This window comes from Cheilinus undulatus, linkage group 2 (assembly GCF_018320785.1).
Source record: "Cheilinus undulatus linkage group 2, ASM1832078v1, whole genome shotgun sequence".
NCBI lineage: Eukaryota > Metazoa > Chordata > Actinopteri > Labriformes > Labridae > Cheilinus > Cheilinus undulatus.
Window position 1 is genome coordinate 54,138,024 of NC_054866.1, and position 25,763 is coordinate 54,163,786.

At 40.8% G+C, this 25,763-nt stretch overlaps 1 protein-coding gene across 3 annotated transcripts; it reads left to right on the forward strand.

Moving 5' to 3' along the window:
• The first annotated feature begins 350 nt into the window (after positions 1-350).
• zgc:101731 (SNARE_SNAP25N and SNARE_SNAP23C domain-containing protein) lies at positions 351-25,115 on the forward strand. 3 transcript variants are annotated; one of them, XM_041799237.1, is made up of 8 exons: positions 351-400; positions 4,875-5,028; positions 8,945-8,986; positions 12,967-13,015; positions 18,857-18,968; positions 21,704-21,844; positions 21,988-22,132; positions 24,117-25,115. In XM_041799237.1, exons 2-8 carry the CDS (start codon positions 4,948-4,950, stop codon positions 24,180-24,182), a joined length of 636 nt encoding a protein of 211 aa, XP_041655171.1. In that variant the 5' UTR covers positions 351-400; positions 4,875-4,947; the 3' UTR covers positions 24,183-25,115. The 3 variants fall into 3 exon arrangements, with proteins under 3 accessions (XP_041655171.1, XP_041655161.1, XP_041655152.1); XM_041799227.1 differs by having other exon boundaries at positions 374-478; XM_041799218.1 differs by lacking the exon at positions 351-400 and adding an exon at positions 1,888-1,961.
• The last annotated feature ends 648 nt before the right edge of the window (positions 25,116-25,763 follow it).

Genomic DNA, 25,763 nt, shown 5'->3' on the forward strand with positions numbered 1-25,763 from the left:
CCCGCCCCCCCAAAACAAACAACCAGTGAAGTTATATCGAAAATACTGGAAACGCCTAAAAAAATTTGAAATTTCAATTGAAAAAAAAAAAAAAAAAAAAAAAAAGATATGACATGGCAAAAAGAAATCTTGAGGAAAAAAGTCAAAATTTGAAAGACACATTATAGAATCTTTAATAAAAACACTGAAATTCGGGACTTGGGTCAACCTTTTACCTCACAACATCGCCCTTTAATCTCACATCGAAGGCCCTGATCTCCTGACTCCATGTTAATGTCGTTATTATCATCTTCATCCCGCGGTGTGTTTGTGTACGGGCGGGGCTGTGCCGGTGTGGGGGAGAGGGGCGGGGCAGAGAAAGGAGAGATGCTGAGGAGACACGACGGAGGAGAGACAACAGGTTTGTGAGGCTAACTGGATTTATTGCGGAAAAACTGAACAAAAACTCAAAGCTAGTCCACTCAGGAGCGGATGAAAGGTAGGAGGAATTATTTCAGTGTTAAACAAACGGAAAATGAAATTCTACTGAGATAAAAACTTACAGAGCTTGGTTTTAGAAAACTCTAAACAGTGTTTGACTGGACTGAAGCCGTCTGTTTCTACTAACTTTCATTTTAACACGAGGCAGAAAGATTTCTAATGAAGCAAAGAGTAGCTCAACAAAGAGCCAAGGTTACGTCCTTTATGTTTAAACTCCGTAAATTCAGCAAAAGTCAACGATGGTTTTATTCTTCTGTCAGTGAATTACAGTAGAACTGTCAGGCTGTAACCGTTTATGTTAGCTTAGCATTGCCTCAGTGTAAACAGAGTTTTAACAGCAGGTGGACACCTCTGTGATTGTTGACAGCAGTGATACTCAACCTGGGGCTCTTTTGTGACTATTTGGGGCTCTTTTATGTCTTAATTTTAAATATTATTCCCCCAGATAACCTTTAAAAAGAAAACTTTTTTGCCCATTTTTACCATTTTTTGCCACTCTTCATACAGTAAAGCTAAAAGTGACAGAGCTCACCATTAGGAGCTCTCCTGTTCTCTACAGACCGTAATATCCCATCAAAAACAGTCCCCACAACCTAAAACCAGTCACATATTTAGTCCAATAACAGGACTACATCCATGGACTGGTGTTGTATAACTGGAATGTGCCATTGTTTCCAGTATGGGAATCTATGAGTTTAGGTAAATTCATGATGTAAATTATTGATTAATTCAGGGGGAAAAAAACAAGAAGCAATTTTTATTTCCTTTCTGTCATCAGAAACTTAAACAATGGAGCAAAAGCTCTAAAAATACTCCTTGACAAACTGGGGACCCACTTTAAACACCTTTGGGACCCACTTTTGGGTCCTGACCCACCAGTTGAGAGCCACTGATCTAAAGTCTGTGATAGCCAATGAGGTTCTGGGTTAAAGGGAGTTGCCAGCCTCTCTTGTGATGTCACTAGCCCTAGCCATTTAAGGACAGACATGCTGTCAGTAAAGTGAAAGTAGTCAAATTAGTCAGTCTGCAGTCTTTTAAATATGAGTGAAGATATGCAGATGTAAAGTTCAGATATGTATTTCTCCACCACTACAGTTTTCTTTTGAGGCTCATTAATTATGCAGAGTCTCAAAAATGCACATTATTGTATTTTTTCCTCTATTTCTGTGCCAGTAACTCTGATAGGGATTCTGGACCTTTCCATAGAGACCTATGATGTCTCTCTGTTGAAGCGTTCAAGAGTAGCAGCCTTTCTATCAGGTATCCTCATGGGGTCCTTTTTGGAGTCTCCACTTTGAAAACTCCTGGACTTGTCCTCCTAAAAACAGGAGTAGAATCCTCTTTTCTGTTTTGGTGTTTTCATCTTTGAACCTGAGCTAGCTAAGGCTTCATGCTTGGTTTTTCCAGCTAATCCCTCCCAGCTGCAGTCATCAACAGGCCACACTGTAAACAGTCATTACTCTCCACCAGTAGCAGCTACGGTGAGTCTGACAGTTTGTGAAGAAATTTCAGAGTGTCTTCTTTCTAAAGACACATTGGATGTGCTTGGACTCTAAATGGTTCAAACACAGTGTTCAGTTTATTTTGGGTGTGCTTAAATGGGTGTTTTTACCTAATTTCACATGGATTTCTAAGGGTTAAGTTATAGATTTAAAAAAACAGACTAAATCAGTGATACTCAACGTGTGGCTCTTGAGCCACATGTGGCTCTTTTTTGTCTTAATTTGAAATACTATTGCCCCAGAAAACTTTATAAAAGGGAACTTTGACCTCAGAAGTTCATCACATTAATCAGTTTGTTTCCCAGACTTATACAGAGGGCTTTAATTGTCAAACATAATTTTCACCATTTTGTGCCACTTTTTACCCAATTAAGCTACCTTTGCCATTAAAACCACCTTTTTGCCCATTTTTGCCTCTATTTTTTGCTACTTTTTCCCCATTTTGGCCCTTTTTCGCCTATTTAAGCTACCCTTTGCCATTAAGTACCCCTTTTTCCCCATTTTTTTCCCATTTCTGCCCCTTCTTTTTGGCACTATTTCCCATTTTTGCCACTTTTGTCCCATTTTTGCCCCTTTTCACCATTTTCACCACTTTTTGGCCATGTAAGCTACCTTTTACCATTAAATACCACTTGTTTCCTCTTTTTTGACCATTTTTGCAACTTTTTTTGGCCACTTTTATCCCATTTTTGCCCTTTTTCACCTTTTTTTTTGCCAAATTAAGCTACCTTTTGCCATTGAATACCACTCGTTTTTTATTTTTTGCCCTATTTTGCCACTCTTGACTGCTTTTTGCCCATTTTAGTCACTGTTCTCTCATTTTTTGCTAATTTTTGCCACTTTTGGAACATTTCTGCCATCTTTAACTTATTTTTATTGCTACTTCAAACCATTTTGGCCTCTTTTCACCACTTATTGTGGCTCTTGCAAAGGTATTTTTCAACAATTTGGCTCTTTGGTTGAGCAGGGTTAAGTAACACTGGACTAAATGATGCAGACACGATATGAAATAGGCTAAATATTCTCACTGGGCTGCATTATTATAAACCAAAGATGCACCAAGATGGAACTCTTAGTTCAATAGCTTGATACTAACACATAATGGAAATTGCTATGGTGTGCTAACATATTTAGCATGGTATCCTCCTGTTTCTAATAGGTAGGATGATTTATTTTGTCTATTGGCTTTATATTAAAAGTTACTGTCGTGTTTGTGTACCAACCACTGAAATCTGCATAGTGAGCTGATTTGTGATTTGTTCAACTGTTTCTCAAGGAAGTTCAAGAGAAAGTATACACTTCTATATTTTTAAAATCTACATTTTCCATATCACACAGGTCTGAAAATGTCCGCAGTGAAAACTGGCCTGCAGATATACGTGTGATATTTAGCGGCAGTAACATCAAGAGTCCGTCTCCTCTCTTCTCCGTCTCTCCTCCCTCCTCTTCTTTATTCCAGCAGGTGGTGATTAGTGTTTAGGGCTAATTATGAAGCTCCATTCTGATAACACAATGTGTGAAAGAAAAGTGTGTGTGGGAGCTACAGTGGGGAGGGGGAGTGTTTGAATGGTTCTGTTAGGAGCCCACACCTGGATGGACGTCTGATCATGAAATAAGAGGGGGTACATGTTTTCAGACGGGATGCTTGGTTGTTTTGATATCTGCAGATGTGAATCACACATTTAGAAAAATAAAAATGTGAACAGGCTTGTGGCTGAGTGTCTGCTGTCTGAATTGAGGAGAGTCAAAAATTTTCAAGGAGAAAATCCATCCAAACCCACCTAGCCCTATGTAAAAAGAACGCTGTACCCCTTAAACCTGATGACTGGTTGTTCCATCATTGGTGTTTGTGATAACTGTCAGTGAGTCTTTAGCATCTATGTGGAGGAATGTTGTCCCACTCTTCTTTGCAGAATAGTTGTCATTCAGCCACATTGGAGAGTTTTCCAGCATGAACGGCCTGTTTAAGGTCACACCACGGCATTGCAGTCAGATCTAAGTCCAGACTTTGACTAGACCACTCCAGAACCTTCATTTGGGTTTTTAGTCCATTCAGAGGTGGACTTTCTGGAGTGTTTGGGATCATTGTCCTGCTCCATAACCCAAGTGTGCTTGAGTGGTTGGACATTCTCCTTCAGGAATTTTGCTAGAGAGCAGAATTCATGGTTCTATTGGTCCAGGTCCTGGTCCAGACCATCATACACCACCACCATGTTTATCTTGTGGGTCATCAGGATGTTTTTAGTCAAATGTGAGTCGAGCTTCGTTCTTTTTGGTCAGCAGGGGTTTGGGTCTTGGAACTCTCCAGTAAAAACTGAGAGCCAAGATTAGTTGTAGTGGAACTAAATAAATAAATAATTTCAACTGGAGATAAATGTAGAAACAGGGTAATGTGAAATGTACCAATAAAGAGTAAACAAAGTGGCCTTAGTGCAGTAAAATAAACTATAAATATATCAATAACCATATGAGGTTTATAAAGGGGACCAAGTAGAAAAAGGTGTATCAGTGCAAATATGGTTAACTTTACTGTGGACCATGATTTTCCTGACCTCCGTTACCCCCTCCTCCATTTGGCTGGACCACAGGAAGCTTTCCCCTGTATCATGTATCCCCCTTTATGGCCAGCCTTGACTATACATGTAATAATAAGATCATATAATCATATTCATTCTTAATAAATAAATGAATAAATTGCAGAAATCCGTCAGGTGTTGGTTGTTTTTTAAATCTACGGTCTAAGAATAATAACGGCCACAGAGCTGTATACTCAGGTGAATTCAAACAAGCTGAATGAGAACTAAGGATGTTCTGGGTTTCCTGCTGCCAGCTCGTCTCTCTGCTTCTATTGTCGGTCATTATAAACACTCATGGTGTCACCGTACTCTCCAGGTGCCAGAACCACCTGATGCTGCAGTCTAATCTGGTCACCTGGGACTGAGCCCACACACGCACTCATACACGGATGGCGACGATGGCGTCAGACCCACCCGTCTTGACAGAGCAGGAGGAGCTGCAGAGGAGAGCCAATCATGTCACAGATGAGGTAATAAATGGATTTTTTTTTCATTAAAATTGAAATTCCTGTCTCCCAACGTAGATGATTTAAACTTTGCACCATAGTTTAGTTTGATGTTGGGAATATCTTTGTTTTTAAAATTTATTTGGTCATTTTCAGTTTTAATGTATTTGAAAAGTAAAGCTTTCTCTATTTTATCTTATTCATCCCCTGGTTGTTAAAGGAGTTTAGAAAGTCTCCATTTAACCGCCCGATAAGAACACATCATTAATGTATTAATCATTTAAAACAGGGGTGTCAAACTCATACTGGGTCCTGGGCCAGATTTGCTCCAATGAGACGACCTGAGGGCCGGACTATTTAGGCCAGGGATGTAAAAGTCAGTCACAACGGGGGCCAGATTCTGAATTTAGGCCTAACCTGAGAGCCTAACAGGGTCAACATTTAACCATAAACTGTCAACCTCATTTTCACCAGTAATAAAACATGAAAAAAAAACCTGATGATAAATCATTTTGAGATAAAAGAAAGTCAAAATGATGAGTTTAAGGGCTGAAAACCTGAGATTAAAGGTCAAACTTATTGGTTAAACAGGTCAAAACAAGAATTCAAAAGACAAATTGTTTTTAAAAGGCAAATATCTCAGAAAGTCAGAATCATGAGTTTAACGGATCAAAATATGAGGTGGAATTAGAAATTATGAGTTTAAAAGCACAAAATGAGATAAAATGATACATTTTGAGTTTAAAAGGTATAAATATGAGATAAAATAAGAAATTATGAGTTTAAAAGCACAGAATGAGATAAAATTAGAAATATTGAGTTTAAAAGGTCAAAATATGAGATAAAACGAGAAATCATGAGTTTAAAAGGTCAAAATATGAGATAAAATGAGAAATTATGAGTTTAAAAGGTCAAAATATGAGATAAAATTAGTAATTTTTATAAATATAAGATTAAATTAGAAATTATGAGTTTTAAAGGTATAAATATGAGATAAAATTAGAAATTATGAGTTTAAAAGGTATAAATATGAGATAAAATTAGAAATTATGTGTTTAAAAGGTAGCTAAAACTATGGGATTAAAAAGTCAAAGTTAGGACATGAAAAGGTCCAAATATGACAGAATTTTAGATTGTGAATCTAAAAGGTCAAAATATGATAAAAAAAAAAAGTTAAATTTATTAACTGAAAATTTAACGATATGAAATAAAAAGTAAAAATCAGAAGTTTAAGTCAGAATCATGAGATGCAAATTTGGAAACATGAAATGAAAACATTTTCCTTTCCGACCTTTCTGACTTTTATCTAAATATTTTTACTCTTTACTTTTTCAGATATTTATGATTTCACAAGGTTATTTTAAATAATCAAAGTTACATAAGCAGGAGAAAATCTACAGACCTCATACCTTTGGGCCAGTTATAATTAAAATATGGCCGGGTATTACTGTACCAGGAGCCTGATTTGGCCCTCGGGCCCTGAGTTTGACACCCCTGATTTAAAACACAATTTAAGATATAACAGGAAACTTCTTCAGAGGTTTTTGATTTAGGCCCTGTTTACATTTTTACTGTGCATTAGAAGAGGATATCAGGACTGACTGTCCCTCCTCTCATGCTAACAGCAGCTAAGACATCATTTCTGTGGCTCTCTTGCTGTGGCTTGGTTTCCCTACATGTTGTGTGCAGTGAAGATGCTGCTGATGAGAACGAATGGACCCACAACATCCCCTCTGGTCTGAGCATGAACTCAGGCATCACATCATTGGTACCACAGAGCATTCAGCTGTTCAAAAAGCTCTCACAACAACCACTTAGCACTTTATTGGACCTGCTGCTTGACATTCCTTCCATGCTGCACTGAGCCTTAATAATGCTTTTGTTTCAGTGATGAATTTCCCCTATGTTTTAGTTTCTTTCACGTGCTGTGTCATTGATGTTGATGTCTTTTGTTGTTCATACTTTTATTGTCTTGGCGCCAGACAAATTCCTTGAGCGGCAATAAAGGTTTCATTCATTTATTCAGTTAGCTTCGAGCTAAGAGGCTGGTGGTGCATGTTGGCAGCAACACCTGCAAGACAGCATGTGTGATAACTGTGAGTCTTTACCATCTCTGTGGAGGAATGTTGTCCCACTCTTCTTTGCAGGATTGTTTTCATTCAGCCACATTGGAGGGTTTTCCAGCATGAACGGCCTGTTTAAGGTCATGCCACAGCATCTCAGTCAGATTTAAGTCCAGACTTTGACTCAGCCACTCCAGAACCTTCATTTAGGTTTTAGTCCATTCAGAGATGGACTTGCTGGTGTGTTTGGGATCACTGTCCTGCTCCATAACCCAAGTGTGCTTGAGCTTGAGGTCATGAACTCATGGCTGGTTCAAGTGGTCCAGGTCCTGGTCCAGACCATCACACTACCACCACCATGTATGTCTTGTGGATCATCAGGATGTTTATAGTCGAATGTGAGACGAGCCTTTGTGTTCTTTTTGGTCAGCAGGGGTTTTGGCCTTGGAACTCTCCCATGATGCCATTGTTGCCCAGTCTCTTTCTGATTGTTGAATCATGAACTCTGACCTGAACTGAGTCAGTGAGGCCTGCAGGTCTTTGGATGTTGTTCTGGGTTCTTCTGGGACTTCCTGGATGAGTTGTCCATGTTCTCTTGGAGTCATTTTGGTAGGCCGGCCACTCCTGGGAAGGTTCACCACTGTTGCCAGTTTTCTCCATTTGTGGATCATGGCTCTCATTGTGGTTCACTGGAGTACCAAAGCCTTAGATATGGCTTTGTAACCCTTTCAGACAGATAGATGTCAGTGACCTTGTTTCTTTTATCTTTAGATTCCTTTAGGTGGCGCCATGATTCACCTGGTCACCAGTCACCATGACTGACCTGGTCTGCTGTATAGCTTGTATCATAAAAAGCATCCATCATAGAAATACTGCACAAAGAACATTAAGATTTAAAACACCACCCACAAGACAGCGTCAGAGGACAGTCTTCTGCCCGAGGGGAGTGTCTCTTAAAGGATACCTGGCTCACCTGGTTGCCATGGAGACTGTCAGTTTCCCAGCGCGGTAGTCTGCAGAAAACACCCGGCACTGATGAGCTCATTGACTCAGTGTGGGGCTTAAACACGCTCACTCACCCCCTAGTGTGTAAAGGCTACTGTAGGTCAAAGCCATTTGTCTCCTCATCATCAGCTCGGTGGGGAAGTCCTCAGGGATGGATGTGATATTTTCAAAACACACACACACACACAAATACACACACAGAGCAAATAATGGAGAGATGAGTGTCCCAGCAGAGTGTAAACACAGGTCGTCATGTCAGCTGTGTGTTGACTGTGAAGGTTCAGGGCAGAGCAGCTGTTAAAGGGTCATTCTGTACAGTAATCAAATAAAAAAACAGCAGGTCCTTTCACATCATCAGGTACAAAAGCTGAAATCTGAACTTTTTACTTATTATTCATGATTTTAATAAACCTGTACTTTAAACTGGATTCTGTATAAAAACTGTACAATCTGCTAATTGTGATTTGCAGCAAGTTAAGTGTTGTGGTTTCTGTTTGTATTGACCAGTCCCGTAGCTGCAGGCTTTGGTTAATGCAGAAGAAGCAGCCTGTAGAGACCACAAACATAACGGCAACATTACCAGCTCCCATAAGTGGTAGTCCAGTAATATTCTATCTATTTTATCATCAACACATGAGCTTCAAACATGCTCGACACTGTAGTGGAAGCCCGAAAAGCACCAAAAATTATTGATCAAATCTCTATTGAACAATTGAGGCAACAATAGGCAAACATTCCCATTTACTGTGAGAAAATCACTTTACCTAATGTCTATCTTAAGGTAAACTCAGCATGTCATCAATGTTGCATCCACAGTTGATTTGAAGTTTTGTGAAGTTTTGATCCATATCAAAGTATTTTTTATCTTTCAGTCACTGGAGAGCACGAGGCGGATGATGCAGCTGGTCGAGGAGGTAAACACTCACACACACACACACACGCACACACACACACACACATACATAAACTCAGAACAGAAAGAAGTGTCAGAGATTTAGAGTTAATATCATCATCATTATCATCACTATTATCATGTTACTGTGCTCCTATTTGCCTCAGAAAACTAAATTCTGTGTTTTTCTCATTTTAAGCTAAAAACATCACAATACACTTAATTTAAGCCTGATTTACCCAAGACATACAGATACAAATCTTTTTTTTAAGGTGCTAGCTACCGTGGCTAGCTGTCACATCCACTGCGGTAGTGAGTTCAGTCCAGCTCCTCTTTTCTCTTTTGGATTATGGTATTTTTAAATGTTTAAACACTCATCACACAAATCAACAAGTGTTTCCTCCATTTCTGACATCCATCTAACTTTATGCTTCATGTCATAGCTGTGTTTGTTATCCTGAAGATGATAGTATATAAGATTTATACTAAGATTTATCGTTCTGGCAGAAATTTGCTTTATTTTTTTTTAACCAGAGTTGAGAACCAGAGAATTAAATTGTTGTTTGATTTAAACAAATTATCATTCAAATTTGGGTTCTAAGGGTTGTATTGATGAATAGCCAATTCAAATACTCCAATAAATGGCACTACAGCATGTTAAAATGTAAAGATATGCTCTGGCTGACTTGTTCTATGGTAGGTGATAAAGGGTTAATATTTTTTTGGATATTTTGGGCTATAGATGTCCTTAAACATCTGCCTTTCCCTTGTATTTAGTGGGAACTATACGTTTTTATCTGAACAGTTGATGCAGGATTGCACAACAGATCAGTGACCAAAATTCCTTTCACTTCCTATTAAAAATTCCCCTGGTTTTGGTCACTAGACTTTTTGCTCAGTCTTAAGATGAAGGTTTACACAGACCTTACTGTCATTAGCTTGTACATCTCTGCAAATTAAACACTTTGACCTGAGTTTCATCCGGACCAATGCAGGAAAATCCTAACTTGAATAGCTGACTCTAAAGCATAGTCCCTATAGTAACTATAAGTCTATCCATTTTGCTCCATGCACAGCAGAAGTTAGCAAAGCAAATCACCTTTATTCTGGTTTATGGTTACGCGCCTCCCCTGAAGTTCTGTGCCGCCCCCCAGGGGAGGCCCGCCTCACCCTTTGAAAACCACTGATTTAAACCATATAATAGCCGTTGTTTTACCTTGCTGCTGTAAATGTATTTTACTGTTTGTATGATGGTGCTTTGTAACTAACTCATTAACATATGAACATACTAACAAAGCAATTTAATAACAGATGAACAAACTAACTAATAAGCTATCAAAAAAATGTAAGAACTAACTAAATAACTGGCTAATTAATTGATTAACTGAGGAATATAAGAACTATAATCAACAAATGAATGCTCAGACTGATTAGGAATTAACTTACTAGTGAACAAACAAACAAACTAATGAATTTAATCCCTAACTAAAGCATGGTATAAATAACTAGCATACTGACAAAACGGACGGATGAATGAAGGAAGTAAATAAACGACTATTATAGAGAATAACTTATTTACTAGTTAACAAACAAATGACTGAACTAATACACGAACTAACAGCTAACATACTAACTAAACAATGAATGAATAAACTAGCTTACCTTTTTTTCTAACACAAGATAAGTAACTTTAAAACCAACAAACAAATAATTAAAAAAATTTAATGCATTACTAATGAAAATAATCAAACACTAGCATATTAACAAAATAAATAATAAATTAGGTGTCTAACTGACTAATTCACTAACAGATTAACTACCTAACTAAAACTAACTAGATAATACATTGACTCATTACCTAACCAACAAATTAAGTAACTAAATTAATTTCAAACAGTCAGATGAAAAAAATAAGTAATTAATTGACCAACAATAGAGTAATTAACTAACTAATGAACAAATTATTGAATGAACCAATAAACTAACACACAGACTTTCACATGAACTAGCCTACCAACTTACTAATGAACTAACTTACTAATAAATGAAGGAACAAGCACATGACCTTAATAACTTACTAACACAGGAAATAACTAACTTACTAATGAACGTATTATTGGCACCCTCAACGTCATATTTGGTTGCACACCCTTGGGAAAAAATAACTGAAACCAATGGCTCCCTTTAACCATCAACAAGCTTCTTACACCTCTAGACTGGAATTTTGGACCACTCTTCTTTAGCAAACTGTTTCAGTTCTCTCAAATTTGAAGGGTGCCCTCTTGCAACAGCGGTTTTGAGATCTCTCCATAGGTGTTCAATGGGATTTAGATCCAAACTCATTGCTGGCCACTTCAGAACTCTCCAGCGCTTTGTCTCCAACCATTTCTTGGTGCTTTTCGAGGTATGTTTGGGGTCGTTGTCCTGCTGGAACACCCATGACCTCTGACACAGACCCAGCTTTCTGACACTAGGCCCTACATTGCGGCCCAGAATCTTTTGATAGTCTCCAGATTTCATGATTCCTTGCACCCAGTGCCAGAGGCATCAAAATAACCCCAAAACATCTTTGAACCTCCACCGTGTTTGACTGTAGGTACTGTGTTCTTTTCTTTGTAGGCCTCATTCCATTTTCTGTAAACAGTAGAATAGTAAGTAAGTAAGTAAACTTTATTTGTATAGCGCTTTTCACAGACAGTAGTCACAAAGTGCTTCACAGTAGTAGACGTAAAACAATCGTACAGTCATACAGAATGATATACTTTTCCAAAAAGCTCTACCTTAGTCTCATCTGTCCAGAAAATGTTCTCCCAGAAGGATTGAGGCTTACTCAGGTACATTTTTGCAAACTCCAGTCTGGCTTTTTAATGTGTCTTTGTCAGCAGTGGGGTTCTCCTCGGTCTCCTGCCATAGCGCTTCATCTCATTCAGATGACCACGTATGGTCTGAGCTGACACTTTTGCACCCTGAGTCTGCAGGACAGCCTGAATTTGTGTGGAAGTTGACTGAGGATGTTTATCCACCATTCCAACTATCCTGCGTTGCATTCTTTTGTCAATTTTTCTCTTCTGTCCATGTCTAGGGAGATTAGCCACAGTTCCATGGGTTATAAACTTGATTATATTACACACGGTGGACAAAGGAATTTCAAGACCTCTGGAGATGGTCTTGAAACCTTGAGATTGTTCATATTTTTCCACAGTTTTGCTTTTTAAGTCCTCAGACAATTCTGGGCTCTTCTTTCTCTTCTCCATGCTTGGTGTGACACACACAGACACACAACACAAAGGTTGAGTCAACTTTTAGACATTCTAACTGGCTTTAGGTGTGATTTCTAGATTGCCAGCACCTGTTACTGCCACAGGTGAGTTTAAATGAGCATCACATGCTGGAAATAAAATGATTTACCCACAGTTTTAAAAGGGTGCCAACAATTTAGTCCGGCCCATTTCTGAGTTTTGTGTAAAATTAGGTCAATTTTGGCTTTTCCTTCAGTTTTTTTGTGTTGTTCCAATGCACATAAAGGAAATAATGTGTAAACCAAAAACATTTGTAATTGCAACAATTTCTGGGAGAGATGGTGTATTTTCTGGAAGAATTCCAGGGGTGCCAATACTTTGTCCATGACGGTATAACTAAGCAGAGTCTAGTTGCATCATCACTCCTCTTTGCTAAAGCCTGAATCTCCTGAAAACTATCAGGATAACACTTCATTTCACTCCACAGCACTAATTTAACCATGATACAAAATAACAATCAGAAGTATTGATGATTTAAGTATTAACATGTAGTAGGAGTGAGCAGGAGCTTTCAAACATTTTTCCTGGTGTCATGATCACAAAATCCATTTTTTATGGGCCCTCAAAGGTGTTTTTTTTTTTTTTTTTTAATCATTGAGCTGAACGGAAACTCATGTTTTCTGAATGAATCAGGGCTCTTTAAACCTTGTTACCTGTGATGTGCTCTTTCTATTAATCTACTACTATGTGCTTGTTTCTGCAGAGTAAAGATGCTGGGATCAGAGCTCTGGTGATGCTAGATGAACAAGGAGGTAATCATTTCTGTCTGTTCTCAACTTTCATTACGTTATTTAAAAACATTGAAAAAAATAAGTCCTAAACTCTTTATGTTGGGCATTTTTGTTTTCAGTCACCAAAAAAAGAAAAAAAAAAACAAAACAAACAAAAACACTTCTTACTCATTTTCTTATTAGCCCTTCTGTGGAAATCTTATTTTTAAAAATATTTCCCAAGTGCTGTTAAACAGATGAAGGAATTTTTAACGGCTTTTCCAAACATCCTTTTCCTCTGGATGCTAACATTATTTTACTCTGCACACAGAAACAAAATTATTTCACAAAAACACAAACCTAAATGAAGATCATTTAGACCCTGGTAGTTTTTGTGAAATGATTCTGTTTCTGTGTGCAAAGTAAAATAATGTTAGCATCCAGAAGAAAACTATGATGTTTGAGAAGCTGAGTCAAAAAATCCTCACTCTGTTACTGTAACTACCAGACTTTGTTTATGAACAATTTAAACTTTAAAAATCTGAAAATGGGGAAATTTTTTTTTTTTTTTTACCAGCAATTATGGCTCTTCTGTTCTTCAGAGATGTACGGTCTGCAGCCAGACCCCTCTCAGAAAGAAACAGATTTATGTTTTTTGTAATATATCAACAACACCACAACGCTGGTGAGAATCACTCTGAAAACGAGGTCAGAGGTGCAACCAGCGCTGAAAAGCTGCCTGTGGACCTATCAGTGAAAATGAAGATCACAGATAATATTACTGAAGGGATCAAGTTTATAAACAACAGGAGGGGGCCAAGCACTGAACCTTGAGGGACGCCTTGATGAGGGTGAACATCACCTGGACCAATCAGATCAGTTAGACGAGACCTTTTCCTGCTGTTGTTACCCCACCCCCCCCCACCCACACACACACACACACACACACACACTATATAAAACTGGTGTTCCTCACAGAGCAGCTGGAGCATATTGAAGAAGGCATGGACTCCATCAACAGGGACATGAGAGAGGCGGAGAAGAATCTGACAGACATGGCTCCGTGCTGTGGTTTATGCGTTTGGCCAATCAGGAAGTATGTCAGGTTTCCAGGATCCACACCCCTTGTATCCAGTTCCATTAAAATCATTGATAAAGTTTTGATTCAAGTTAATTCGACAATAACAACTCTATTTTCGGGTGCTAGCTGCTCCACAGATCAACTGAAACGGTATATTCCAGCCAGTCCGAAGTTAAGTAGTTATTTTTATTCTTGTCAATATTAAGTGAAAAAATCTACCGATCCATTTAGCATCAAATAATTATAGATTGTTAGACAGCAGCTACTTACTGCTGCTGTAATTTGCTCTTTTTATCTTTACAGGGACATACAGTGCTTTAAAAAGTTTTAGCCCCGTTCCTGATGTTTTATGTTTTGGCATATTTGTCACATTTGAGTGTTTTCAGATCATCAAACAAATTCTAATATTAGACATAGATCACCCGAGTAAATACGAAAGTCAGTTTTTAAATGATGGTTTCATTTATTATGGAAAAAATCCATCCAAACCTACCTGGCCCGGATGAAGCTCTCAGAGCAGATGCCAGGTGCCCCCGGCCGCAATGTTGTGTTACAGACGATTTGCTCTGTAAAGCCTACAAGGCCGGGGCACGTATGGGCCGCATTGGAAATTCGCTGTCCCACCTGTTACGGGGCCTTTCTGCTTCCATGCAGGATGCTTTGGTTGATGCCCCAATTTGTAGCCTGGTAGACGCTTCGCTACAGGCTTTTGCGCTAATGGCTAGGGAACTTGGCCGCGTGCTCTCTACACTGGTACAGGCGCACTGCCAGGTCTCGCTTGCACAGTCACCCTTATCGGAGCCATGTAGGCGGACTCTAAGGAGTGTTCCTGTAGTCCCAGGGGAACTCTTTGGCTCATCCGCTCTTGAGGCCCTGGAACGTACTGCCCAAGCCACACACACCCGGAGGCAACCCTCCGGACTTAATAGACGTGGGCCTCTCCACAGTGGCTCTAGGAGTGCTATGGACGTCGGAGGTTGTTTGGTTCCATCGGCCTCCTTCACTGGAGCACCGGCTACCCAATAGCATGGTCAGAGGCCTGTACACTACCAACAGGACCCTTCCAGCCTTCACGGCCCGCGCCTACCTCGACCTACCCGGCGCCCCCCCAGGCCCTCAAAGGGTCAAGGGGCTAGGAGATGAAGCCAAAAAAGGTTCCAAAAAAGACCGGAGGATTACGCCCAGTCCTGGACCTGAGAGCCTTAAATGTGTTTTTAAAGGTGATACCATTTTACATGCTGAGCAACAGGTATGTGCTTCAGGCAATTGCCCAGGTTCACTGGTTCACTTCGGTTGACCTGCAGGATGCATATTTTCACGTTCCGATTGAACCTCACCACAGGAAGTTCCTGCGTTTTGCCTTTCAAGGCCGGCACTTCCAATTTCAGGTTCTTCCATTTGGTCTTTCCCTCTCACCAAGGGTGTTCAGCAGATGTGTGGCAGCAGCCCTCTCACCCCTGCAGGCAAGTGGCCTGAAGATTTTGCCCTACCTGGACGACTGGCTGGTCTGTGCCCCGTCACGAGACCAGGTGACCCGGGATACGAATCTGCTGCTAGATCATGCAGGTCATCTCGGCCTCAAGGTAAATTTCAACTAAAGAAACCCGACTCCAACACAGGTCACCACCTTTATTGGGTTGACCCTGAACTCACTCACTATGACTGCGTGTCCCTCAGCGCAGCGAGTGGACAGCATTCTGTCCACGCTCCCCACTTTTCAACTGGGCAGAGTGCTGCCTTTCGCCATGTTTCTCCGTCTGCTGGGTATGCTAACTGCTGCCTCAGCGGTGGTTCCTCTGGGGCTGTTGTCTCTCCGACCCTTACAGATGTGGCTGACTAGCCTCAGTCTGGATGCCACACGACTCAGACACAGACAGAGGAGGGTATCGGTGTCCCGCCAATGCCTTCTCTCCCTTGCCTGGTGGAGGAACAGGGATTATATTACGAGGGGGGTTCCCATGGGCGCCCTCCCATCACACCGGGAAGTTCTCTGCACAGATCCATCCCCCAGGGGGTGGGGTGCAAAGTGGCAGGGCAGAACTGGCCAAGGCAAATGGCCTGCTCGCCACCAAGGCGAGCACATAAACGTGCTGGAGCTTATGGCAGTACAGCTAGGCCTTCAGCAGTTCCTCCCATTTCTGAAGGGGAAACATGTCATGGTGCGATCAGACAACACTTCTACAGTGTATCACATCAACCATTTGGGGGGAACCAAGTCAGCAAGACTGCTGCAGGTGACCTGGCAGCTGCTGACCTGGGCAGCCCCCCATGTGGCCAGCTTAAGGGCTGTTTACATACCAGGGAAACATAACCTGGTAGCCGATTTCTTGTCTTGCCAGAAACCTCCGCCGGGGGAGTGGCGACTCCATCCAGATGTGGTGCAGCAGATCTGGGATCGCTTTGGGAGGGCAGAGGTGGATCATTTTGCCTCCAGAGAGTCGACCCACTGCCCCCTGTGGTTCTCCCTGGTAGAAAAACCCAGCTCTCTGGGCCAGGATGCCCTGGCTCATGACTGGCTGAATGTCCTCCTGTATGCGTTTCCCCCATTGTCCCTCATATTTCCAACACTTCAGAGGGTCCTTCAGGAGGGCCTCAGACTACTCCTGGTGGCCCCATTCTGGCCAGCCAGGACTTGGTTTTATCTGCTGCGCAGACTCTGCGACAGCTCCCCCATGCACCTCCCAACCAGGAAGGATCTCCTATCCCAGCTGGGGGGTCAGATATTGCATCCCAACCTAAGTTGCCTCCGGCTCTGGGTCTGGCCCCTGCAGGGACGTCGAGAGCCTTGTGGACGTGCAGTGGTAAAATCCGACACACTATTCTAAACGCACGAGCCCCGTCCACCCAACTTTTGTATGCTAACAGGTGGAAGCTTTTTAACAGGTGGTGCTGTAAAAGGGATGTGGACCCAGTACACTGCCCAGTCTCAGATATATTGACATTCTTGCAGGAGTTGCTAGATCAGGGACGGTCTCTTTCTACCCTGAAGGTGTATGTTGCCGCAATATCCTGTCAGCACTCTGATGTGGACGGCAGCACAGTTGGTAGCCACCAACAGGTATCCCTGTTTTTAAAGGGTGCACATAGATTGCACCCTCCACCACAACCCATAGCACCAGTGACAGATCCCACACTGGTGCAATGGGTCGTGGTGGAGGGTGCACGTAGATTGCACCTTCCACCACGACCCATTGCACCAGTGTGGGATCTGTCACTGGTGCTGGATGCCTTATGTTTATCTCCTTTTGAGCCCTTGGGGCACCTGGACCTTAAGTGGCTGTCAATGAAGGCTGTATTCCTCTTGGCAATGGCATTGGCTAAACGTGTAGGTGAGCTGCAGGCTCTGTCAATCAATGAGTCTTGTCTCAGGTGGAGCCCTGGCAGGTCAGGCATCACACTCTGGCCTGACGTCTCCTTCCTCCCTAAAGTGCTGTCCTCATCCACCCTTAGTCAGCTGATTTGTCTCATACGGTTTGACACGGGCACTCCTTCTGAGCCTCTTTGCCCAGTACGCACATTGGAGGCTTACATTAATGCCACTGTGGCCATACGACAGTCAGAATGCCTGTTTATGTGCTTTGGGGGTCCCCAGAAGGGCCGGGCTGTTTCTAAACAGCGCCTGGCTCACTGGGTTGTTGACACTATCTCCCATGCATATGAGGCAGGTGGCCACACAACACCATCTGGAGTTAGATGTCACTCTACAAGAGGTTTGGCGACATCATGGGCTGCTCTAAAGGGTGTGCCACTTGATATTATTTGTGCTGCAGCTTCATGGAAATCACACAGTACGTTTTCTAGGTTTTACAGGGTGAACGTTGCAACGTTGACCTTGTTGATACAAGTCATCCAGTGCTAAAGCACCGCCTCTGGCAGTCAGCAGGGATGAAATAGAACGATAGTTACGTATGTAACTACGGTTCTATGAATCCTGGATGACCGCCAGAGGGCTCAGTCACTCGGAATCCTCGTGGCTCGCGAGAAGATTAAGGGACTGAGCACCTGACGACACCGGAAGATATAGACTCACCGGGGTCATCAGGGGGTCAAGTGATTCCGTTGGTATATAAGACTCGACCTGCACATGCGCAAGACTGACAATCCAGTGCTAAAGCACTGCCTCTGGCAGTCATCCGGGATTCATAGCACCGTAGTTACATACGTAACTATCATTTTTGGGGCTTTTTACACATTTATTGGTAGAGAAGAACCATGGATAGAATCAGAAACAGGGATTAGAGATTGACGCACATAGGGTGCACCTTAAACCACTAGGGCCATCTGTCTGCACATTTATGTACACTTGATCCCATCCTTTAAAACCAAAAAAAGAGCTGGACAACAAAATGGAACTGGGCACATGGGACATGGTGCAAACAGCTTTGTCATGTCAGCTCAGCCCCGTATGGCCCTGCTTGGTGAAGTTTAGCTGAGCAATAGTTAGAGAAAAGGTATGCCATTTATGATTTGTGCGTGCATTATATGAGTCTTTATTTTGGGTGTTTTATTGTGAGGTTGCAGGTGGCTGGTTTTTCAGTTCAGCTGTTTTTATTCTTTTTTTTTTTGCAAATGTAGATTGTGAATTTCCTGTTGTGTTTCTGGATTTTCTTTTGTTTTCCTCTCCACATCCTCTCCGTCCTCTTTACCTGCTGCTTTCCTGCTCCCCTCTTCTCACCTTTTCATTTCTACTGCCACGTCCACCTCCTTTTTCTCCCTCCTTGCTTTGACTCTGTCATGTCTTTCCTCCTCTTGTGATTCCGTCCGTCTGTCTTTCCTTTCTCTTCCTGTTTCTCCTCTCATAGAGCAATTGGAGCGTATAGAGGAGGGCTTGGATCAGATCAACTCTGATATGAAGGAGGCTGAGAAAAACCTTACCGACCTGGGCAAGTGCTGTGGCCTCTGCTCCTGTGATAAGTAGGTTGAGGGGCGAGCGCTGTGTGGGTTTGTATGTGTGTTTGTTGGACTGGTGCACATTATTCAGAGGTAGGTACAGAGGTTTTAAGAAAAAAGCTCTCAGTTTTTTGTTAAAATAGTGATGTGTACTGACTTATGTAGATACTTAATGTGTCATATCTGTCTGTAAATAATGTAAATGCTTGCTAGCTGCTTTATTTCTCTTTGGTTGCATGCTTGTGTTGTTGCTGTTTGGGCTTTTAGCTGTTGTGATTTATCTTTCAACGTGGCTGTTGTCTTTACTGTATTAAAAAAACCACTGCTGCACCCATACAGTCACACATGCAAGGCAGGCATGGGTTATTTGCCCTTAAATTTATAGCACAGTTTACTCTTCATGATAACAGTGTTATACAAAGTTAAAGAAGACGATGCATTTGCATGTATATTGAGGTAATGTGCAGATATATAAAAATGGTAGACAGATCTCATGTCTGAGCAGGAGATGACAGATCAATGATTTTTTAAGTCACTCTGTGTTCACTTCTTTCTATAGTTTTAAGTTTCATTTCTCTCCTGCTGAGGTGTGTCAGGCTGCTACCAACAACACCACATTTCCTGATGTTGGCACCAAAATAAAGGGCAGCAACTACAGACTTTTATTCTGAATAACATGATTGAAATAGCATGTTTATCATCGATTTACACCCTGCTCCAAATTATTATGCAAATGATATTTTTCTCTGATTTTCCTACCTAGTCGATGCAAATGACAGAGTTTTTTTCAAGTCATCAGCTGTTAGAGCATAATTCAAATTTTATTGAACAAACCCCCCAATGATAACTATTTTTTTTTTCAAATAAAAACTCAAAATGCACTGTTCCAAATTATTAAGCACAACCGAGCTTTAAAAGATTTTTTAGGTTGTAAAGACCTTAAAATGATCATTCATTGAATTTGCAGCATTAGGTGCTCATATTTGCTGAAATCAAAGCTATTTCAATCAAAAACATCTTAACAGGACAAGTTCCATGTTAACACAGGAGCCCTTCTTTGATATCACCTTCAAAATTCTTGCATCCATTGAACTTGTGAGTTTTTGGAGAGTTTCTGTTTGAATTTCTTTTACAGGATGTCAGAATATCCTCCCAGAGCTGCTGTTTTGATGTGAACTGCCTCCCACCCTCATAGATCTTCAGCTTGAGGATGCTCCAAAGGTTCTCAATAGGGTTGAGGTCAGGGGAGGATGGGGCCACACCATGAGTTTCTCTCCTTTTATGCCCATAGCAGCCAATGACACAGAGGGATTCTTTGTAGCATGAGATGGTGCTTTGTTATGCATGAAGGTCATTTTGCTACAGAAGGCACAGTTCTTCTTTTTGTACCATGGAACAAAGTGATCAGTGAGAAACTCTATATACTTTGCCGAGGTCATTTTCACACCTTCGAGGACCCGTAAGGGGCATATCAGCTCTCTCTCCATGATTCCTGCTCAAAACATGACTCCGCCCCCTCCTTACTGACATCACAGCCTTATTGGGACATGGTGGCCATCCACCAACCATCCATTACTCCTCCATCTGGACCATCCAGGGTTGCACGGCACTCATCAGTCAACAAGACTGTTTGAAAATGAGTCTTCATGTATTTCTGGGCCCGCTGCAACCATTTCTGCTTGTGAGAATTGTTTAGGGGTGGCTGAATAGTAGGTTTATTCACGACTTCAAGCCTCTGGAGGATCCTACACCTTGAGGTTGGTGGGACTCCAGAGGCACCAGCAGCTTCAAATACTTGTTTGCTGCTTTGTAATGGCATTTTAGCAGCTGCTCTTTTAATCTGGTGAATTTGTCTGTCAGAAACCTTCCTCATTATGCCTTTATCTGCATGAACCCGTCTGTGCTCTCAATCAGCCACAAATTTTTTCACAGTATGATGAGAACGCTTAATTTTTCATGAAATATCGAATGTTTTCATACCTTGTCCAAGGCATTGCTCTATATGAGGCTTTTGAGCTGCAGAGATCCTTTCTCTTTCTCATACTGCTGAAACCTGAGGCCCGCTTAATAATGTGGAACATATAATAATCATCACAGGTGTCTGAGATTGATTTCACTGATCAAAGAGCCCTGAGACACAATATCATCCATGAGTTTCATTGAAAACAAAAAATGGAATGTTTATGACTCTAAAATCTAATTTGCATAATAATTTGGAACACGGTGTAGCTCACCAGTGAGTTTTAGGAGCTACAGAGTTTACTGCTGCTTCTCTGACCCTGCTAAATGCTACAGCCTGCTTTTGTGACTCATCATGGACTTAAAGCCTTTGAGTCATGGGTTAAAACACACCTTTTAAACTGTTGGTGAAGCCTTCAGTAGATAGATCGCTGCAGCGCCAAACTAATCACGATCAGAGTCGATCCAGGGCAGGACGCAGCCCCAGACAGGCTGACAGAGACGCTTTGCGAAGTTAGCACACTTGCTACATTGCTGTTTTTTTAGACATCAAACTTGGAGAAGAAGTTTCAAACTATTTCTAGTTGCATTTGCTAAAAAAAGAAATGTCAAAAAATTACTTAAGTACATCCAGATTCACTGTACAGATATAAATCTAGCTGAACAAGCAGCAAACCACCCAGTGTTAAGGTGAGGTAAAGTTCTCTCTGACCAGTAGGGGTGCAGTGTGGCTATCATGCATCACATTTAGATCAAGACTAAATAAAGACATCCATAATGTCGCTCTTTCTCTCTCTTAGATTGAAGGCCTTTGAGGAGAGCGGGGCATACAAAGCAGTGTGGGGTGGAGGTCAGGATGGCGTTGTGTCCAATCAGCCGCCCTCGTCGCGAGTCATGGATGAGAGGGAGCAAATGATCATGAGTGGAGGACACATACGGAGGTACACAGAGAGTTTAATGATGCGTGTTATTGTGTGGCAGCTCCAGTGAGTGTTTGCTCTCCTTCACACAGTCTGACATGTAATACAGGCAGTCATCAGTCACACAGGCAGCTGGACAAACATGCTCTTTGTTCATCTCTCAGGGTGACGAACGACGCCCGTGAGGACGAGATGGAGGAGAACTTGGCTCACATCGGCAGCATCATGGGAAACCTGAAGAGTATGGCGCTGGACATGGGCAACGAGATCGACACACAGAACGTCCTGATCGAAGGCATACAGGGAAAGGTACGGCTGTCACGTGTCAGCACTTAATGAAGCCCTGCTTCATGGGGTGATTACAAACATTTCAAACAGACGTAAATAAAGAGCCAGCCAAGAGGAGGGAAGGGCTCTTTTTATCCATAAACTGGACTTGTTTTTTTCATTTATTTATTTTGAGCTTCACATTTCTGGGCTGCATTGGGAGTACAGTGCAGATGTTTTATTTATTTATTTATTTATTTATTTATTTATTTATTTATTTATTTATTTAACCTTTATTTAACCAGGATTGATTCCCATTGAGATATAAAAATCTCTTTTACAAGGGAGTCCTGGCCATGACAGCAGCATGATAAGATGATCTTGCAGTTTTGCAGTTGCTTTGGGCGGGGCTGGTGGTCTAAAAATCCCTGTGGGTCTCTGATCCTCCAGGATAACTAGAGCTGACAATGCTGAAATGAATAAATAATGTTATAATAAACTTATTTATATAGAAACCTAGTTCCAATGTGCCTCACAACATGTAAACAGAAAAGTAATATGATTAAGACAGTAAACAGATTTATAGCAAAAGTAAACCACTAAAACTGCTAAAACAACCAGTCCAGAACATATTAGCGAACTAAGATTAGGTAATGAAATTTATTATCATTATTTAAAACTTGGTTTAACCTCCTGAGACCTGAGCTTTTGTTTGGAATGCAATTTCCCTTTAGATTTATTAGAGATTTCCTAAACATAAAAAAATCAAATACACTCAAATTTCCAAGACATGACAAGAAATTTCAGTGAAAACTCTTAAACATTTTTCAAAATCCCATAAACTACCCCAAAATTTCCTTGAACATTCCTCAAATGTTTCAGTAAAAATTTTTGAAAAAAGCCAGCAGATTTACATCAAGCCCCCCCACCAAAAGAAAAATCTATGAAAATTCCTGAAATTTTAAGCAAATTCACTAAAATGTCAGAGCACATTCCATTGAAAATATACAATCAAGTTCTCAAAAAATTCCTATAAATTCCTCCAAAATTCCATAGAAAAAATGATGGAAATTTTTCAAACAAATTACCTAATATTCACAAAAAAATCTGGAAATTTTCAGAGGAAATTCTCCCCCAAATTTACAATCACTGTTCCAAATAAATTTCCATTAAAAAGCAGATTACTTTAGCTGTGCAGAAGTGTCTTTAAAAAATTCTAATAGCATAGATTATATTTTTGTCTTTAGAAAGTATAAATGTGATGTCCTCATATTTGCATGCAGAGTTTTAGGATGATAAAGCCTGTTAAAAGCAGTTAGAATTAGGTGAACTTTAAACCACTAATAAATAAAAAAAACAGGATAAAACTCAGACTCTATGATAGAAAATTCACTATTTTGGATTTAAATCAGATTTAGTTTCATTTTGGCTTGTTGTTTTTTTAAACTAAGGATAACTTAATTTGTGTTTGGATGCATACTTGTTTTTATTTTGAAAGAAAATAATGAACTTTGGGTACATTGAGGATTATGACATAATTTTTTTAGAGATTTATTTTTGGGCTTTTTATACCTTTATTGATAGAGGAGGGTAGCAGACAGAATTGGAAACAGGGATGAGAGAGCTGGGGAGAAACATTCGGGAAAGTGCCACAGGCTGAATTTGAATTCGCATTGAGAGCCCTGTGCTGCGCCCTGCACATATGAGCATGAATCAGAGCGATGAAAGAGCACCATGGGGAGCTCAGCCTCGTTTCCCTGGCTTGTGTTTGAGTGTGCATAAGCATACAGCACTATAACAACATGGAACCTGTTGTCATTCTTCCTTTTCAGTGTAACGAGCATTCTTCGCTGTTAAGTCCATTCTTTCATTCAGACATATCACATAAATGAAATAGCCTGCACTTGTACAACCTGCTAAATGGAATGAGGCAAACCTTGAATTTGGAAGCTAAATGAGAGCTCCATATCCCCAGAAGCTTCTAAACAATACTTCCTGTTTCTGTATCCTGTCTGTCTCTGTGCAGGTGATGCTCAACGTGTCTCGCATCGATGCTGCCAACCAGAAAGCCAACAACCTCATGAAACGATAGGAGTGCTCTTCCATTTCATTGTCATCCTAATCTGCTCTGTGCTTTTTCATGTTGTGCCACAGCACTGCAGATGCTGTTCTCTCGTGCTAGATTTACTATCATTCAAACTTCCTGTATACCACTGCTATGATGTTCTTATAAGGATTGCACAACACTGAGTAGTGACCTTGTTTCTCATGTTTTCCTACTTGTACTCATGTATTCTGAGTTTTCCTGTGGTAGTTACTAGTATGATTCTTTTGAAAGATGTCATAAGATAAATATAACTCCATGTTTGGCACTGCCATGTTGCATTTCACTCTCCTACTGCCCCTCAAGGTGGCCTCTACAGTCAGCCAGCCAAGAGTGAGATCACAGCAAGCTTTAATGGTCCCTGTGGGTAAACTGGGTCACTGCAGCCGCACCAACACTGCCAGCAGCAGCAGCAGAGAGCACAATCAGACAAAATTCTAAACCGAGAAATAATTTCCAAAACAACATGAGTGGAGCAACGCGGCTGATTGGGCCTGGGCGTGAAACTTGAGAATACAAGTGGCCTTCCTCTTCTTCTTACCGGAAAGGAGACATGTGGAGATTATTTATCCAAATTTCTTAAGATAGAAATAAAATCACAGAACCATCAGCAACTTGTTTATGTCAATGTAAACATGGTTGTATAACACACTCCCCTCCCCCCGTCTGCTCAGAAATGTTGCATTTGAGAGTCCTAAACGTGCATGATGGCGCTCTCTGCAGGTGCAGATGGGTATTACCCATGAGTAGCAAACACGCATTTGTTCCCAGAGGAAGATCTCTGGTGACACCAAGCGGACAAACATGGAACCTGCTCCTGCTGACCTCTCCATCTTCTCTCACTACACTCAGATGTAAAATGGTGGTGAAGGGATGACATCTCATGGAGGATTTTTGCCATTCTGTAATGAGTAAAATGAATCATTCCTACATAAAATGCTTTTTTGTGTGTTTTTAATTATAGCCATGCTTTTGTGGTTGGCACTGTTTGAGACTCTATGGATGTGTCGATCCTCAAAGCTTCATTAGTGCCCAAAATCAGTCAAATTTAAATGCATATCCTATATTTTAGGGACAGGCAAGTGGCAGCCCACAGGCTACATGTGTCCCCCCTTCTTCACTTGTTGTGGCCTGTAAGTAAATTTTATTATACTGTAAACAAATCTCTCACAGGGGATTTTAACCTATCATTACCAGTGCAAAAACATGAAGAAAATGCATTCCAACATGGAAAATAGAAAAGTTCTGTGATATCTATTCATTACTGGTAAATATTTGGTCCTTTTGCATGAAATACACACATGTAATTGGGTGTAGTTGTTTCTTAATAAAGGGTATTACATGCATAAAATGAAAAAAAAAAAGTAAAATAAAATAATAGCTGTTAAATCTGCCATACAAAGCATTTAAAAGTGGCCTAAATTGGCTTAAATCAAGCTGATTTAATTTAACCAATTGATCAATTAAGCAAACTTTATTCATATAGCACCTTTCACACAAATTCAAATGCAGTTTAAAGTTCTTTATAAGAGAGTGGAACAGTTATTGACAGAGCGGTTAAAGTATTAA